Here is an 18,550-nt window from a genome sequence, read left to right on the forward strand (position 1 = left end):
CATGACCGCCCTCAAAAACGCCACCCGCAAGCACCACCAGCTCATCCGCACAACCAAGAAGAAATCACTGAAAGAACGACTGGACAACAACGCCCACGACAGCAAGGAGCTCTTCAGCATCGTCAAGGAGTTCTCCAACCCCAGCACCGGCAACAACGACATCACTCCTTCACAGGATCTCTGCGACTCTCTCGCCTCGTTCTTCCACCGCAAGATCGCCGACATCCACAACAGCTTTGACGCCCCACCCACGCACCCAACCGTCGAACCAACGCCCCCCACCGCCACCCTCCGCACCTGGACCACGGTGACCACCGAAGACACAGCCCGCACGATGAACACCATCCACTCCGGATCTCCAACCGACCCCTGCCCCCACAACATCTTCAACAAGGCCGACTCCATCATCGCACCCCAACTCCGGGACGTCATCAACACCTCCTTCAACACCGCCACCTTCCCGGAGAGCTGGAAGCATGCCGAGCTCAACGCCCTACTGAAAAAACCAACAGCGGACCCCACCGACCTCAAGAACTTCCGCCCCATCTCGCTCCTCCCTTTTCCTGCCAAAGTCATCGAGAAGACCGTCAACAGACAGCTTGCAGCCTTCCTCGAGACGAACGGATCCCTCGACCCTTCGCAGTCCGGTTTCCGAGCCAACCACAGCACAGAGACCGCCCTCATCGCAGCCACAGACGACATCAGAACCCTGCTCGACAACGGGGAAACAGCAGCCCTCATCCTCCTGGACCTCTCTGCAGCGTTCAACACCGTCTGCCACCGCACTCTAGTCGAACGCCTTAACAACATCGGGATCCAAGAGAAGGCACTGGAGTGGATCATCTCGTTCCTCGCCGGAAGAACACAGAGAGTCCGCCTCCCCCCGTTCCGATCCGAGGCCACCGAAGTCATCTGCGGCGTACCACAAGGATCATCACTCAGCCCCACCCTCTTCAACGTCTACATGAGACCACTTGCATCCATCGCATGCCAGCACAACCTCAACATCATCTCCTACGCCGACGACACCCAACTGATCCTCTCCCTCACCAGAGACCCCGCCACCGCCAGAACGAGCCTGCACGAAGGGATGAAAAACGTCGCCGAATGGATGAAGAACAGCCGCCTGAAACTGAACAAGAAGACGGAAGTCCTCATCCTGGGACCATCGCCCTCCGCCTGGGACGGCTCCTGGTGGCCCCCCGCCCTGGGCACCGCTCCCAAGCCAACCGATCACGCACGCAACCTGGGCTTCATCCTGGACTCTTCCCTCTCGATGACCAGACAAGTCAACGCCGTCTCCTCATCGTGTTTCAACACCCTGCGTATGCTCCGAAAGATCTTCTGATGGATCCCGACCGAAACCGAAACCAGGAAGACGGTCACCCAACGCCTCGTCACCAGCCGACTGGACTACGGGAATACCCTCTACGCGGGAACCACAGCCAAACTACAGAAAAGACTCCAGCGCATACAGAACGCCTCCGCCCGACTCATCCTGGACATCCCCCGACGCAGCCACATCTCCGGCCACCTGAGGGACCTGCACTGGCTCCCCGTCAGCAAAAGGATCACGTTCAGGCTCCTTACCCACGCACACAAGTCGCTCCACGACCTGGGCCCCAAGTACCTCAACGACCGCCTGACCTTCTACACGCCCACCAGTCAGCTACGTTCTACAAGCCTCGCCGCCGTACCACGCATCCGAAGAGCCACCGCCGGAGGAAGATCCTTCTCCTACCTGGCAGCCAAGACATGGAACTCCCTCCCCACCCACCTTCGGCGAACCCAAGACCATCTCTCCTTCAGGAAGCAGCTCAAGACCTGGTTGTTCGAGCAGTAGCGGACCCCTCCCCAAAGCGCCTTGAGACCCTTCCGGGTGAGTAGCGCGCTGTACAAATAGTATGATTGATTGATTGATTGATTAACACAGGAGCCGCTGCTAACACAGGAGCCGCTGTTATTAGCTACTGCTAATTTTGAGCCACTGTTAATAATTAGTCACTGTTAATAATTAGCTACTATTAACAGAGAGCCACTGTTAACAATTAGCCAGTGTTAACATTGAGCCACTGTTTATAATTAGCCAGTGTTAACATAGAGCCTCTGTTAATAATTAGCCTGTGTTAAAATATAATTAGCCAGTTTTAACATTGAGCCACTGTTAACAATTAGCCAGTGTTAACATTGAGCCGCTGATAACAATTAGCCAGTGTTAACATTGAGCCGCTGATAACAATTAGCCAGTGTTAACATTGAGCCGCTGTTAACAATTAGCCAGTGTTAACATTGAGCCGCTGTTAACAATTAGCCAGTGTTGATATATAATTAGCCAGTGTTAACATTGAGCCGCTGTTAACAATTAGCCAGTGTTAACATTGAGCCGCTGATAACAATTAGCCAGTGTTAACATTGAGCCGTTGTTAACAATTAGCCAGTGTTAACATTGAGCCGCTGTTAATTAGCCAGGGTTAACATTAAGCTGTTGTTAACAATTAGCGAGTGTTAACATTGAGCTGCTGATAATAATTAGCCAGTGTTAACATTGAGCCGCTGTTAACAATTAGCCAGTGTTGATATATAATTAGCCAGTGTTAACATTGAGCAGCTGATAATAATTAGCCAGTGTTAACGTTGAGCTGCTGATAACAATTAGCCAGTGTTAACATTGAGCCGCTGTTAACAATTAGCCAGGGTTAACATTAAGCTGTTGTTAACAATTAGCCAGTGTTAACATTGAGCCGCTGTTAACAATTAGCCAGTGTTGATATATAATTAGCCAGTGTTAACATTGAGCCGCTGTTAACAATTAGCCAGTGTTAACATTGAGCCGCTGATAACAATTAGCCAGTGTTAACATTGAGCCGTTGTTAACAATTAGCCAGTGTTAACATTGAGCCGCTGTTAACAATTAGCCAGGGTTAACATTGAGCCGCTGTTAACAATTAGCCAGGGTTAACATTGAGCCACTGTTAATATTTAGCCAGGGTTAACATTGAGCCACTGTTAATATTTAGCCAGGGTTAACATTGAGCCACTGTTAATATTTAGCCAGGGTTAACATTGAGCCACTGTTAATATTTAGCCAGGGTTAACATTGAGCCACTGTTAATATTTAGCTAATGTTAACATTCAGTCAATGAGGCTCTTTTTTTAATAGATCGTTTTGATTGAAAGTTTTCTTATATATTATGACAAACATAGAGCAGCTGTATGCCACTGGTGGGCTACTACTGCGTCACTTCTCTCGATTCTTATAACCTCATCCATCCCTTTGTGCAGCATGAATTACAAGGTAACCAGGACCTGATAACAGCTGGCGGGTAGGGGACACCTCATATCAAAGCGTTGGTATCTACACACAGGTAACAAGGTTTCGGTCATCTATTGGGAATCAGGCAGAGTTTCGGGAAGGGGGAACCCTCGTCCGTTCGGACTTTGCGACTAAGAGAAGCCTATGATTTTGTGTCTGAATTGAAATCAGAAATACTTATAACACCAGCAGTGGAGGAAGTACTCTGGACGGGTGCCACGCAAACTGTAAAAACAGTCCGACTGGTAGAAAACTAAAAGACTCTGCCACTTCACTGATGATCTGCTTTGGGATAGATATTTGTGGACAAACAGAAAATCAGCACAGCGTGGATACGTGTGGCGTGTCTCACGATTTGAATGACTTGCTGGACATAACTATATCAGATAGGCAATTCCTGGTTTTGCAGAAAAAATACTTCTACATTTTTAAGCTATACCCCTGCCACTCGCCTTTATTTTGTTGAACTAGTGGTCCTGAAGAAGGTGGTCTAAAAAGGATAATACCCACCGAAACGTGTGCTGACCTGGATGTGAGATACCTCACCCACAACACTGTCACGGAGGCTGTATTGTTTTGCGGTATCCTTGATGACCATAATAGTGTATGCGATCTTGGGAGGGTATCATATGGTTTGTTGAATAAATCAGTATGTATGTTGGTCTGAGGGGCCAGTATGCAAGTGTGGTCAATTCATAGTGGTCAACATCGTCCATGTTAAAAAAGCAATGTCTATGCTGAACTGTTGAAAAAAATGAAATTGTCGATCATTCATATAAAAGAAATGTGGAAAGAAACTATAGCGATAGTGACTGTTCTTACTCTCTTTTGATATAAATGATGAAATAATGACTTTAGAACAAAATACATTTCATATAAAAAAATAAATAGTGTATGCTTGCTACGTATTCTTTGTGGATAGCCCCGTAGAGCTATTGTTAGCCTATATAAAAGTGATAAAGGTCTAGTGGGAGGTTTTTGTATTGATTTCTTATTATTGTTTTACCCCTTTCTCCTAGACCTCAAAAACAAATCTATAGGGGGTACCCTTGATAAAGAGTTTCAGCGAGGGTCGTCATCAGGTGGAACTGTGAATGTTGGCTAGTATTTCCCACAGCTCTGTATCTTCTGGGAGTTTCTCATCTTTCCATGTTAGTCAGAGGAGAAAAAGGACTTCCATACCAACACACTGACCCGAGACACTGAGGTTCCTGCACGCAGACACTCCAGCTCACAGTGGTGTGACATCCCTTGTGGGGTGTCCATCTCTCAGGTTGACTTTATCCTAGAGGGATTCTTGGCTTTTACACCCACATACATGCTAGGTATACTTAGGTACATCTAGTTAGGGTTGCATCGTAGGAGTACACATTTATTATTGTCATGTATTTTATATACTTGTCTATATTAATTTTTTTAGCATGATGGTCGAAATCTACCATCCTTATACTCTATTAGTGCTTCTAATCATTTATTTCGGTTTCTGTCTAATAATTGTTTCAGCACATCTATTTTACACTAGAATGACGCTGGTTCAATAAATGCTTATTGAAAAACGTCCCCACTGTTTATTCTGTATATCTCACTGAGACGAAGTGAGCACGAGTGACTGAGCGAAAAGTATCGCACTGTTTCCACAATCCCTGATGGGACAGGGTTGTCATGTTCGATGGTTGCTAAGAACTATTCTCTCCTTGGTAAGAGGGGTTTCTAGAGGCACTGTGAGCGAGCTGGCACAAAAGGCCGACATCCCCATGTTCACAATCAGTCTGACACCAATCCTGCAGTGTAAGCTGCCCGAACACGCAGATCCCGTAAAGGTTTTATAGGAACAGAACATTCTAAATGAGACAAAACTATAATTCTAATCTACCTTCTACATATACATTAATGTTTTATTATTTTTTAATCGTCTTTACATGTGGGAGCACTTTCATACCTTAATAAAAAAATATGAAACTGAAAGTGAAGTGAGCACGAGTGACTGAGCAGAAAGTACTGTAATGTTTCCACGATCCCCGATGGGGGTTCTAGTGGCACTGCGAGCTAGCTGGTACAAAAGGCCAACATACCCGGTAGCGGTGCCTAGAATCAGTCTGGACACGAATCCTACAGTATATCTTGTCTAAGTGTGCCGATTCTATATAGGTTTATAAGAACTACAGAACACCACCACTCTTACCTCTCTCAGCCAGCTGGAACTCTGTGGCTTAACCAGTGCATTGCTGCCCTTCTCTTTTCGAAAACGAAAGTATATTTTATAACCTTCTTTTGCATTTTACGTTTTTTGCCTTTAATGCTGGTGCGCAGCCAGCAGAGTTGCGGACGCGATTGTTAACAGACCTTCCAACTCACACAGTGCCACCATGTGTCATGCGATGTTGGCTTCCTTCACATGGTCAGCCGTTGAGAAGCCGAAATCACACGGTGGCCGGGAGGACGAGCTGCAACCATTGTAAACAGTGGATTTCCAGCTCGCTTTCAGAGGCTGTTAGCAGCCGATGTCCATAAAAGGTGTGAAAACATCCCAGGACATTGTGACACTCTCGAAGACCCCTTGTGTTTTTTGGGAGCGGTCGGGGGCTTGGTGAGGGGCAGAGAGCCTCTTTGTTAGCTCTTGGCAACAGGCCCTGCCCACTCCTCACACTCTGAAAATATTTTGTATGTTGGCAGATATGATTTGTAGCTCTAGTCCAATGCAGATTTTGATCTGGGTCCCTAACTGTACTCACTCTTCTCTTATTATCACAAGTCTCACCTCATGTGAAGCTAGGGGGCTTCTGTTTGCTGGAGTCTGGGACCCTCTGTCCCCTTGGCTGGGTCTGGTTTATTCAGCATTGCCGGAGTGACGTACGTTCTGTGTAAAAAGTTCAACCGTATTAAACAAACCCTGGCATTACCAGTGGCTGTTCGTATCAATGTGCACCGACCCATGGATTATCTTAAAGTGTAAGGGCCTGATTTAGAGTTTGGCACACTGGGCTACTCCGTCACAAATGTGATGGATATCCCGTCTGCTCTATACTGAGGCCATTATATCCTACGGCACTTGTAATACGGCGGGCAAGATCGCAGTCACCTTCGTGACGGAGTAACCTGTCCCCCATGATCGAAATCGGCCCCTAATCCACAATCCATTTCACCCTTGGCTTCAGCTGCTCTCGGCGCTATGTAGATTCGTGGTATGACTCCTTGGCCTGGAGTCGCCTGGAGCAGAAAGTCAAGGGTGTAAGATCTGCGTGGAGGGTCATCGGTTCTACCCCGTATCTAAACCCATTTTAGGAATCAGTAATATTTTAACAGCTTCTAAAACGGGTTTGGATTCCATATCGATTTAGCACTTGGAAGGACATACTGGGAGTGTTCCTTTCAAAAGCCCAATTGATACAAGTTCAGCCCCGTTTCCTTTAAGGAACATGGGCTGATTTAAAACACACACACATATATATATATATATATATATTTATATATCAATCCACCAGCCGGCGCACCACACGCCGCTCTCCGGAGTGACGCTGAGGAAGGCGACCATGCCGAAACACGTCTGTCATCCTGATGTTTGTGGAATAAATAACTGATATATATAAATATATCCAAAGAATTCCCAAGTTCTCCGATTCAGAAAAACAATACGGGCACAGACTCCAGTTGATGTGTGGCTTTAATTCAAACAAGCATAGTCCATATGATGCGAGCACAAATCTATATCTATATCTATCTATATCTATCTATCTATATCTATCTATCTATCTATCTATATATATATATATATAATCTTCATTTGAAAAGATATCAGAGACATGGTGGTCCGCTGACCCTTGCAGATCATCATCCCTGTGATTGTGTCCAATCGAGTCGCTACTTGAGACCTCCCTCATGAATATTAATTGTGATTTCAGACATTCAGATTTGGAATTTGTACATAGTTTGGGACCGCACAGGTAGGAAAAATAATGGTCGCAAATTGAGACTACTTTTTTGCGATGTAATAGTACACCTGACTTTTCGTTATCCCAATGCCTTTGGTCCTTCATCTTTTGATGGGAAGTTTGAGACCGGCTCACTACCAAAATTGAGTACCAAGGTCAAGCGCGTCTTCATCATCACCCCCTTGCATCGTGAGGTCATCATCAATCCACCTTTTGCGGGTGCCAAAGTAGAATATTATTCAGCAAAGCAACAGAGCGTTTCCATCCCTGGCACCAAACCATCAACATAGTACGTGTTGGAAATGGGATCCCCGGCTGGCCAGGGCTTTCGCCAAAGTCAGTCAGAGACCACCACACCCAAGTCAGGGCAAGGGAGTTACACGCCAAGATAACCCCTACTCACCCTCTAGGCAACGTGGCGCGAGCAGCAAGGCTAAACTTGGAGGCGATGTAAGTTAAGTATTCGCGCACGCACCCCAGCAACAACACCCAGGACCCACCACAAAGGAAACTCCACACAAGGTTATATAAAAATAGCCTTTGTATTACACCAAAACACATTAGATAAAACACACCCTTTACAATGTGCCAGAGGCACGGGCAGAATTTACAGGGGATATGTACAAGACAGGGCCACCTGGACCACTGTCAGGAATCAGAAGTAACAATTAGTAAAAATAGCACTTAGAATGTAAAATTACTTTAGCACACAAATACACAACCAGTAATCACTGGTAACCAGGACCTCACTAGCACCACCTGTACTAGGGAGAAAACAACCACCTATATATCACAATACCTGTAGGGGTGTAAGAACATAACACATGATGCAATGCATAACATTCATTCAGAGGTGTAAGGAGGAAAACACATGATGCATCAACAATACATTCAGAGGTGTAAAAACAATAATAATTGCACCAATCTCACGAGTCACCACCTGTGACTGTCCATGTGTCCCAATGTCAGGGCCTAAACGTGGCAGTTGCCCACAAAGTGCTGGGCAGCTGGAGATGAGGATGGGGCCAATGTGGGAGCCTCTCTGGCTCGCAAAACAATCTGGCGCCTCGAGCCTTCTCTGGAGTCCCCCCTCCTGGGGACTCGCAGTGAAAATGGGGCGCTTAGAGCCTCTCAGGGCTCGTGAAATAATTGCCCCCTTGAACCTCGGGGCTCGCAACAGAAAATGCCCCTGAGCCTCGCAGGCTCTGAACACCCGAGAAGGGGGGGGGGGGCGCGGGCACCGACAATGTGCCCCGACAAAGTAGAGCCTCTCCGGCTCTAAATAAATGCCCCCTGAGCCTCCCCCTGCCCGTGCACACTCACCGGGCTCTCAGGTGGAGTCTCCTCCGGATTCTCAGCTGCTGGGGCGGGTCGTCTTCGCTGGCTGCGGGGCTCTCCATTCACTCAGGGAGCCTCGCAGCAGACGCCGGCTGCAGGATTCTTCCTCCCCGGCTGCTGCAGGAGTCCGGGGCTCTCTCCTCACTTGGGAGCCCCGGGCAGGAAAGGCAGGCTGCTTCCGGCTGTCCCGTAGTCCCGCCCACGGGTTGCCTGGCTTCCGGCCGGGCAGCCAATTGCAGCGCGGCCCCTCGCAGGCAGGCGGGCACTTCCGGGTCGCACTTGGCAGCGGCCCGGCAACGTTTTAAAAACACTCCGGGCTGCGGCGGTGACTCCACAGGGCAATGCCGGGTGGGCACCGGCCTCCAATTAAATTAAGAAGCGAGGTGGGCACTCGCAAATTCAAATAAAGGGGCCCAGCCCAACAAGGGCAATAACAATAGCCACAGGTGCGGCGTGGGCAGCCGCGAACCGGCGGCAACACGCAGCGCGGCCCCTGCTTTCCCCACGCAAAATGCGGGGCGGGGAAGCTCGATCGGCAAACGAACAGGCAAAGGCCGGGTGGGCACCGGCCTCCAGCAGACCACGCGCTTCCAAGCGCCAGGGGCATCAATAAAGCGCTCTCAGCGCTAGGAACAGGGTCACAGCGCTCCCGAGCGCTACAAGGGGAAAGTAAAGCGCTCCCAGCGCTATCAATCAAATGCAGCGCCCCCAGGCGCTATAGGACAACAAAGTCCAGCAAAAGTCCTTGTAGGCAGGCAGGGGGGCAAGGCTGGGCCCAGAGCCAGCACACTGGGTCTCCAGGCAGGGAGACACCCCAAGTGGCGGTCCTCTGGCCCAGCAGCAGCAGCAACAGCCCCCTCTGGATCCTGGAAGAGAACAACTTCTGTGGGGACACAGCCCCATTTTTATACACCATTTCCCTTTGTCTGAAGGTGCAGGGTGGGGGCGGAACCAGTCGCAGCTGGTTCTTGAGTACTCTGTTTACCTCAACCACCCTCTCTATTCACTGGCAGGGCTTGGGTCGTTAGACACACCACAGGGGGGCGGAGCCAGCATTGTGTGGGGAAAACCCAGCCCATCCAGGACACAGGTACACTCCTCCCACACATCACTCATGCTAATCTCCCACTCACCACCGGGCAGACCCATCCAGACTTCCTGGAGCCTGGCATGCCAGCCAGCTCCAGCCAATCACACTCCAGCACCCTCACAACACACGTACAGCCATGTCTAGAAATGGCGCTTCCCTACTAGACACATACATGCTGCATACACCATCTCGCAGCATTCACTCTCACGAGTTCATACATACCAGACTCAAGCCTGTACACCCCACGCATCAGGAACTACCAGGGACACATACATTCCCCATGCATTCCTATGGGCGGGCAGGCCTAGCTCAGCACATGCACTCAGAGTGCGCACGCACTTTCCACTGGGACACAGTGAAAGTGCGCAGAACCCAAAAATCACCATCACCAGGTCACCATTTCAAGCAAAAAGTCTAGGGGTGAACCTGCCCTAAGGGCCAAAGTCCAACAGTACGTATAACAGTATGGTCCCACTGGCAAACAATCCAGGAGAAATGCAATATCCAACCCGCAATGTAGGCCAGCGAAAAAACAAATCCAAACAGATCACAACCGACACTGCCTCAAACGGTCAAACCAAACTCCATATAGCAAAATCATCTAAAGTACACACAGTCTCATGCCCCTGAGAGCAGTCTAGTCTACGGGCTGCTCTGCTTATTGTACCAACCTGCCACAAACTGCGATTGCGCCGCCGGATGGTATGCCTGGGAACCACAGCCCTTCCAATTGGTAGTTGCATCGTAACAAATCCATACTCAAACTATTTATGGCCCATTTAATACTTAATAAGGCATGGGGTGCATACTACCTAGAAACAGATATATAAACATGGTGGGAGAACCAGCATTTTTTACTATGGTCATTCTGTCGGCCACTGACCGGGCCGCGTCAGTCACCTGTCTATATATCCGTTTTATGTCCGACAATCGTCTGTTTGGCTTCCGTCCAGGGCATTTACCTTCTGAGGCTGTTATTTCTATGCCAGGTGATCTTGATGAATCATGGACCCAGCGTCTATCAGCTCTCATCCGGTCTTCATTTTATTTTATTTTTTAATGTGTTTATCAAGGTTATGCAAATCACAGTACAATTTCAACGAGAATGACTCGATGATGCAACAGAGACATACCTTGAGAGGAAGCATCAACAATGCAATTGTATAGACGCAAAGCAGGCTCAAGTGATGGTAGAGTCAATTCAATTCAATTCATGAAGCTTTATTCGGTACATACAAGATGACCATAAAAGCACAACGCATGTAATAAAAAAACAGATATGATGGTAGAGTCATCTTTGAGCACAAAAGTAATGTTTCTCAACTGAAAGGGTAACAAATATGGGCCAACCAAACAGCTATAGCGCCAACAGTGTCTGTAGGTATAGACACACATTGGCGTATTGCCTTTCCCCAAAACACTGCTTCAGCGAAGTTTTATGAAAAGTAAGTGGGTGGAGGCATGTTTTATTAACTTCACTAAGATTTAAAAAATTGCACAGTTTAGTTGAAACTGCTGAGCCACACATGAATGCAAGTGAGACCACTTCTGCTCAGGCGCCCTGCCCCCGCTCAATCGGCATACATTAATGGGCCGGCCCAGCGAGAGAAAGGGAGTGACACCTCCGCCAATCTGCCTCTAGAAAGGTCACTCAGGCACCGACCAGGCCGCTGGCAGCATCCGAACAGCACAGACAGCCCCAGGCTGCCCAAAAAAGCAGCCCACAGCTGGAACTCGGCTGCTGGCCCTTCAGCCGTTTCCCGAGTGCCCGCGTTACCAATCCGACCCTGGGAAAAGTGCCAAGAGAAGCCAATAGTGGGAGAGTGTTGCGCACAATTGCCCGTGTGCAGTTGGAGAGGAGGGGAGAAAGCCGGTTGTATGAGTGACGTCAGTGTGCGTTGGTGACAAATGTAACGCAGTACATGTCATCCAAGGGGCGGGGCGAAGCGGCGCACGTATCCCCGCACATCCCATCGGCCAGCGGTGTGAGCGTTTTCACAATATGATTGTGTAGCAGCTGTGTAAAGTGCAAACGTGTGGGTCATGGTGGGCGCTCATCAGTCTTAACTTCTACCTTAAGTAAGAAAGTCTCCCAGCACTTCCCACCCGTGGGCGAGTGCCTCTCATGCGAAGCAGTTTGACAATATGGGCGGCTGCTCTGGTCCATGTGAGCAACACACCGAGCCAACGCCGGAGTCTGGGAGAGGCGGGAGCCTTCCATGCCAGGGCTTTTAGAAGTTTAAACAACACTTATGCCAGATCAGTAGAGCAAAGAAGGGGTTTGTCCCCCTTGGCCCGAGAGCGTCATCCCCGCAGATAACAGTCAGATGCGGGCGTAATGGGCATGTGTGGACAGCTCGGGCACCAGGGCTGCTATCTCCTGCCATACAGGGTGTAACACTGCACAGGAAGACACTATATGAAAAAAATCAGCTTTCAGTTGTTTACAACGGGGACACTACAGGGGGAGCGTTGGGGACATGCGGTGTATGCGGGAGGCGATAGGTAGGTTTGGTGCAGCTAGTTAAATTTAGTGAAATAGAACATTGGGTTATGGAAGATCCCCTTCTCTAACGGAAGGGCCCGAGTCTATGCCACACCTGTCCGAGGATGCTGGCGTGCAACGTCCCATTTCGCGCAAGCTCCAGTTGCGCGAGCAGGCGGGGGTTAAGAGAAGTGTTGCGGAACGCGATGGTGTGCCGCGTACCCATTGTGGATAACACCGTCTGGTATCGCTGAGAAAGTTGGTTCTGAATCCCCAGGATTCCAGGTCTCTCGCAGATCATGCTGTAAAGCGTGATAGTGAAATAAGCAAACAGGATGTCTGGGGGGGGGTTATATTGATTAGAGTTGTGATAAACCTTAGACCATTAATTCCAGAGTTTCGAAGCTTTATTTAGCTTATTTTTGATATTTCAACAAAGACATTCATAAATCAATAGAGCATGTCTTTTCAAAGAAACACCACATTAGTAAATCGCACAATTCAAAAACGTTTGAAATAGAACTATATACATTTACATAGTGCAAAAAAAAGACTTGTGAGAAAAAATAATAATATATGGAACGTTTTAGCAGACAAATAATAACAACAAATCAGTAATTACAAGAAAAACATCAATAACTCATGTGTGCCAGCCTGAAATGGTCAGCGTGATAGGTCAGGAAGTGACCAGGCCATAAGTATCCACCATGGCCTGAAAGGGCGTGACAGTTCCCTCATTATAAAAGTCACCTGCGTTTTCAATCTCCGCGGCCTTTCGAGGAGCAATGTCGACAGGTTGGATCACCGCCTGCATATGCGGCAATTTCCAAATAGCCACTAAAGTGGAGGAAGGAAGGTGGGGGCCACTGGGGTGCACATATCTGTCCCAGCAGGCACAGGCTCCAGTCATCTGTAGCACCTCTCCCTGAGGGCAGACGGTAAACTCAGAGAGCCAGGTATAGGTACTACCACAGCGCAACACGTTGCGAATGAGCAGCGATTCAGGGCTATGAGGTGTGCGTAGCCAGGCCAGTGGCCATTACAGCTGTGCTGAAGCATAGTAAAGTTCATGATTGGGTGCCCCGAGATCACCTTCCACCAGCGTAGTAAGTGCAACTCTGTACAGCCAGCACCCAGTATCCATTCAAGTAGTAATCCATTTAAGGTATGGAAGAAAGACTTCGGGAGAACAAGTGAGAGGGCAGCGAAGAAGCAGAGCAGTCCGGGTGGAACTAACATTTTAGAGATGGCCACCCGTCCCAACGGAGGAAGGGACATCGAGCGCCCGAAGGCAAGGATTGATGGATTGAACTCATGGCTTTATTAATGTTGCCATCTTTGCGATTACTCTCGGTATGATATATCCACACGCCAACATATTTGAAGGTGTCGCAACACCACTGTAGGCGGTTCCCCGTGTGCTCCACTCACTGTATAGTCTAGGCACTTGGGGAAGTAAGCAGGATTTTGGCCAGTTCACACTTAGGCTGGAAACATCCCCGAAATCGTCAAGTCGACGCATTCGGTTAGGGAGTACAGACCCCCCATGTCACGGAGATAAACCAGGGTGTCGTCCACATACAATGAAACCACATGGTATGCACCACTATCTGGCATGCCCCAGTGCCAAGCTGAACAACAAAGCGGTTCCATGGCCATGCAAAGAGGAGTGGGGACAGGGGGCAGCCCTGCCTAGTGCCCGTCCCGATACTGACGGGTTCGGAGATCATCTGGCCACTCTACACCCGTACTAATGGATCAGCATAAAGTGTGTGGACCCAACCGAGGAATCCCGGGCTGACATCGATCTGGGTGAGTGTCAAGAGAATGAAATCCCAGCTCAGGGTGTCAAACACTATCTCTATGTCCTGCGAGACCGCCACTTTTTTATTTAAGTTTTGTATAGCGCTAGCTGGACCCGAGGGTATCGGAGCGCTTCACAACAAATACAAATAAGTATCAAAAAGGCAAGTAGGACGTAAGCAGGGCAGGGAGCACAGGGGGGGGTAAACGTCTGTACAATAGCAACATGAGCGCACAACATGGCTGAGCTCAAGGGCGAGTCATCCAGCTCTCTCTGGGAGCATAGAGATAGTGATCTATCAAAGTCAAACCAGGGGTTCTTGTGCAAAAGCGTCTGCCAGAGTAGTATGTAATGTGGGGAGAAGCTGGCGGATGTTCATACATGTGTTGCGACCTGGTATGAACCCGGATTGATCAGTGTGAACCAACAAGTGGATTATAAGGAGCTGGCGATGACCATAGGGAGCAGGCGATTGGCCAGCACTCTGCCCAGGATCTTGCAATCGAGACTCAGGGAGATGGAGGCGATACGAGTGAACGTCCAGCGGGTCTCTGGTTTCGGAACAACCATAATCAGCGCCTCACAAAGCGAATACGAAAGGGCACCATGGGATAAAACTGGTATTTGTTGGTTTACACACAGGCCTGTTTGTAGTTTAAATTGATCTATTTGTCCATTGATATCTGCAGAGTGTTTCGGAACAGACAGATAATCCAACATGTCGTCCGCGTACACTAACTCCACATGGTTTTGTGGCCAGGTTGTTTTTGCCTGTTTGGCACAGTCTGAGGGCTGGTGGTTCTGTGGCCACCGGGAAGAGCAGAGGCTACTATGGGCATCCAATGAGCCACTGTTCATAACAAGAGACTGTTGATAAAGATTTAACTACGTGTCTTCTCACCACAACCCAATGAAAACAGCCACTGGAAATGAGACATTGATGACTTTAAGACTCCATTGATACTTGTGCACCATTAATCAATGAAGCTATAATCTTTAGCTATTACTTAATGTTGAGAGATATCACCGAGATGAGCAGCTGTTAAAGAAACCTTTGGATAACCAACGGGTCCTACCTTCCGCTATGCCAGTTTGCTCCGTTTTAAGGCTTTTACATCGAAACTCGAATCTATTCTCGCAAAGAACCAGAACTCAAAACGCGTACGATTGCGACCATTTTTTACTGAATTTCTAAAGAATCAATTTTTTTGCCCATTAAAAAAATGGATCTGGGAAACACCTCCCACCTGCTTGACTCAAAAATTTTATAATTTGAATAAGGCCTGGGATTATTATTTTACTATCATGACCTTACGAAAATGACACTATACAAGCAGTTGGGCCAGAGTGTCGCAACAACGCGGGCTGGAGCCTTGCACAATTTAAAGGGTTAATAAAAGCAAAAGAGGACAATGCTGTAAGTCTCCCTCCCAACCCAGGTGACTTGGGCCCACAGTCAAGAATGTCTTCTGTATGGAGGCGCTGAGCGGACCACCTGCTGTGAACACATACACTGAGCAGTACATGTGTCAGGTGTGTGAAAGCATTCACCGCCTTTAAATGACTGCACCCACTCCACTGTCTGCAACCACAAAAAGTGTTTCTTAACCTTATCTACCAGTCAGTGCCTGAGGCCAACAGTAGCCCACTCCAGACTGTCAACAAATGGTCAGGTTTCTGATGGAGTCAGCTTCTGAGAGCCAGGACAGGAAGTCCTATGATCTGGACATGGCCTTCTCTAGCACGTTGAGTCATCCGTCCATAACGTCCTTGGGGGTAACAGTAGCCCACTCGTAGTGGTCGGGCATCTGATGGAATCGGCTTCTGAGGCCCAAGACTGGAAGTCGCATGATCTGGCCTTGGGTAGTGCGTTGAGCGATCCATCCAGTCTATCTATGGGGGTAATAGTAGCCCACTCTAGACTTCCAACGTAGTGGTCGGGCGTCTGATGGAGTCAGCTTCCGAGAGCCAAGACAGGAAGTCCTAAGATCAGGACATGGCCTTGTGATCACAGTGAGCGATCCATCCATACCGTCCATGGGGTAACAGTAGCCCCCCCCAGACTACCAGAGTAGTTGTTGGGCGTCTTATGGAGTCGGCTTCTGAGACCCAAGACAGGAAGTCCTAAGATCTAGACATGGCCTTGTGAGCACAGTGAGTGCTCCATCCATACCGTCCATGGGGTAACAGTAGCCCACCCCAGACTACCAGAGTAGTTGTCGGGCGTCTGATGGCGTCGGCTTCTGAGACCCAAGACTGGAAGTCCTAAGATCTGGTCCTGTGTAGTTCGTTGAATGATGCTTTTGAAGATTTAAGCGTTTTCTTCCATGGAGCAATAAATGGTGATTCCATAGTTTGTATAAGGCGAAGTGAGGTATAGGGCGGCAACTTCAGACTAAAGACGTACACATATTTTTGTCAAAGTGTTCTTTCCAGAGGAATCCAAATGAACGCTTCCTACACCAGCATTACTTTATCTGTTCCTTCTGAAACAAGTTCACATTGGCATTCGGTTGCCCAGTGCGTTCATGAATTAGTTGGCATAGGGGTGCGGAACATGATGGTGTAAGGGGTTACAGTGTTCACAAAGAGGTGGCCCTCGATACAGTTCAGTACTTGACAACGATAACCACAGGACAAAGAGACACTGCTGGTGGGTGTCTACGGGTGTGGGCCGTGTACTTAAACCTATCAGATCGCAAAGCCAGACAATACTAACCTTTATGGGCCTTGTAAGATTGTAGGGAAGCTATTTATATTTGTTTTTTGTGCAAAACTATCACTTTTAATAAGTTCTTCTCATGCAGTACTACAATGTGCCTTGTTAAAGTCAAAGTGTCCACTTGATAATGGAATAAGAAATATATATATATTGATTTTAGGAACAAGATAACATTACAGTCCAGTTACTTGTCCTATCCCCCTCCCCCTCACCCTCTAAACAAGGAGAGATGCGAGTCCCACCATCTGCAAATGAATATAAGTTTATACATAGCATTTGGATTGCGAAGGCAGTACAACTGGTAACATTGCATCAAATTACAGCAAATCACAGATACGTCTTTACATCTGGTCTCAGTTCAGGGCTTGTAGGGAAGCAATTTAAGATTCAAATTTACATTTATTAACCAAAAATAGGGCCAATGCAGATGTATCAGACAAAAAAAGCCACTTACCGAGGGCAGCTGAACACAGGTGGACTTCACGTCGTACTCTATGTAGGCCACCTCCAACCCATCCTCCGATCGGCCATCCTTGGTGTAACAGACGTCTCTCGTCTGGTTGATCAGAGCATCGATCTCCTCCATCTTGAACATGCACAGAGCGGACTGCTCGCTCAACCTTCCTGAGGCGGCCTGCCATGCCGCGAAGGCCGCAAACAGAACGTCCCCTTGCGTGGTCCGCACGCCTCTCCTCGCCTTGGTACCTGGCTGGGCCACGTAAGCCGCCTGCAGAAGGTTATAGGACCTGCCCTTCCCCTTGCAGCTCAAGGGCAGCTCCACGTAGGAGTAGTAGTGCGAATCATCAGGGCAGATCCGAGAGATGTAGGTCTTGTACTCTCGCGACTGCGACTTGAGATCGCGACGGTAGAACAAGAAGTAGACACTAGACCTGTGCGTAAAAGACTTGATGAAGTGGTGGTTGTACTCCGAGAGGCGACCCACAACGGCCAACTTGGCGGTATCCTCGTACGAGAAGATGGAGTGAGACTCGGTTGCCTGGGCATCTCCCGCGGGCACATCCAGGTTCCGCGTGGTGATGGGCGGGATCCCACCTGCCCCTTTGCTGGTGTATCCTCTCCCCACAAACAGCAGGGGCAAGCCATCTTTAGAGCGTCCGACCAAGCCAACAGTGCTTACATTGCGATCATTGGCGGCCACGTACTGGGTGTCCACCGGCCTCTGCGGACGGAAGAGGACTTTGTTGATGGACCTCAGGCTTCGCTTCTCACAGATCCCTTGGTGGACACTACCGCACACTATGAGCTGCCCTTGGCCCGGGCTGACCACCAGTAACTTGTTGAAGTTGTCGGTGGCGCGGGCTTGCGGGCACTCCTCGCTGGACACTGGGGGGAGGCAGTCTTTGCTATCCAAGACGGGGCCAGTCTGGACTGCGTTCTGCACCATCAAGTCGGGCGTCAGCTGGAAAAGGAAGTTGGTGGCCCCAAGGTACAGGGTCCCCGTGTCGGCGTCCACGGTCAGGTGGTTGAAGTGTGTGTTGTTGTAGGAGAAGGTGGCGTAGGGCAGAGCTCCCGGGAGGAGGGTCCCCAGGACGCAGAGCACCGGAAGGAGCAAGGTGTCTGGAACCATGGTGAACATTCTGTGAGAGGAAGAGAGAACGGGTTAGGTGTGGCTGGACACAGGATAGGGCAGCAGGTGTCTCAACACTGTCCACTTAGCAACAGGACAACAAGCACACACATCTGAACCTCTACCAGCCAAGGTACATTTTTAAAATTCAGATATATGCCTTCTAACGAATCACAGAGCAGCTTACTCTGCTCCTGCAAAGGGACATTCATTCAATCATTCAATCTTTCTTTTTTCTCTTGCCTGGCACTGCCTTTACCCTCTGACCTCATGTTCACAGG

The 18,550-nt window shown here is 48.8% G+C and overlaps 1 protein-coding gene across 1 annotated transcript in view; it reads right to left on the minus strand.

Annotated features, from left to right (window-relative positions):
- PLXNB1 (plexin B1) overlaps positions 1-18,550 on the minus strand; it is a 416,790-nt gene that overhangs the window by 230,783 nt on the left and 167,457 nt on the right. The window contains exon 3 of the mRNA XM_078661870.1: positions 17,136-18,279. Within this exon, the coding sequence (XP_078517996.1) occupies positions 17,136-18,278 (1,143 nt within the window). The 5' untranslated portion in view covers position 18,279. The remainder of the gene's footprint in view (positions 1-17,135; positions 18,280-18,550) is intronic.

The sequence above is a fragment of the Lissotriton helveticus genome, chromosome 9, assembly GCF_964261635.1.
Source record: "Lissotriton helveticus chromosome 9, aLisHel1.1, whole genome shotgun sequence".
NCBI lineage: Eukaryota > Metazoa > Chordata > Amphibia > Caudata > Salamandridae > Lissotriton > Lissotriton helveticus.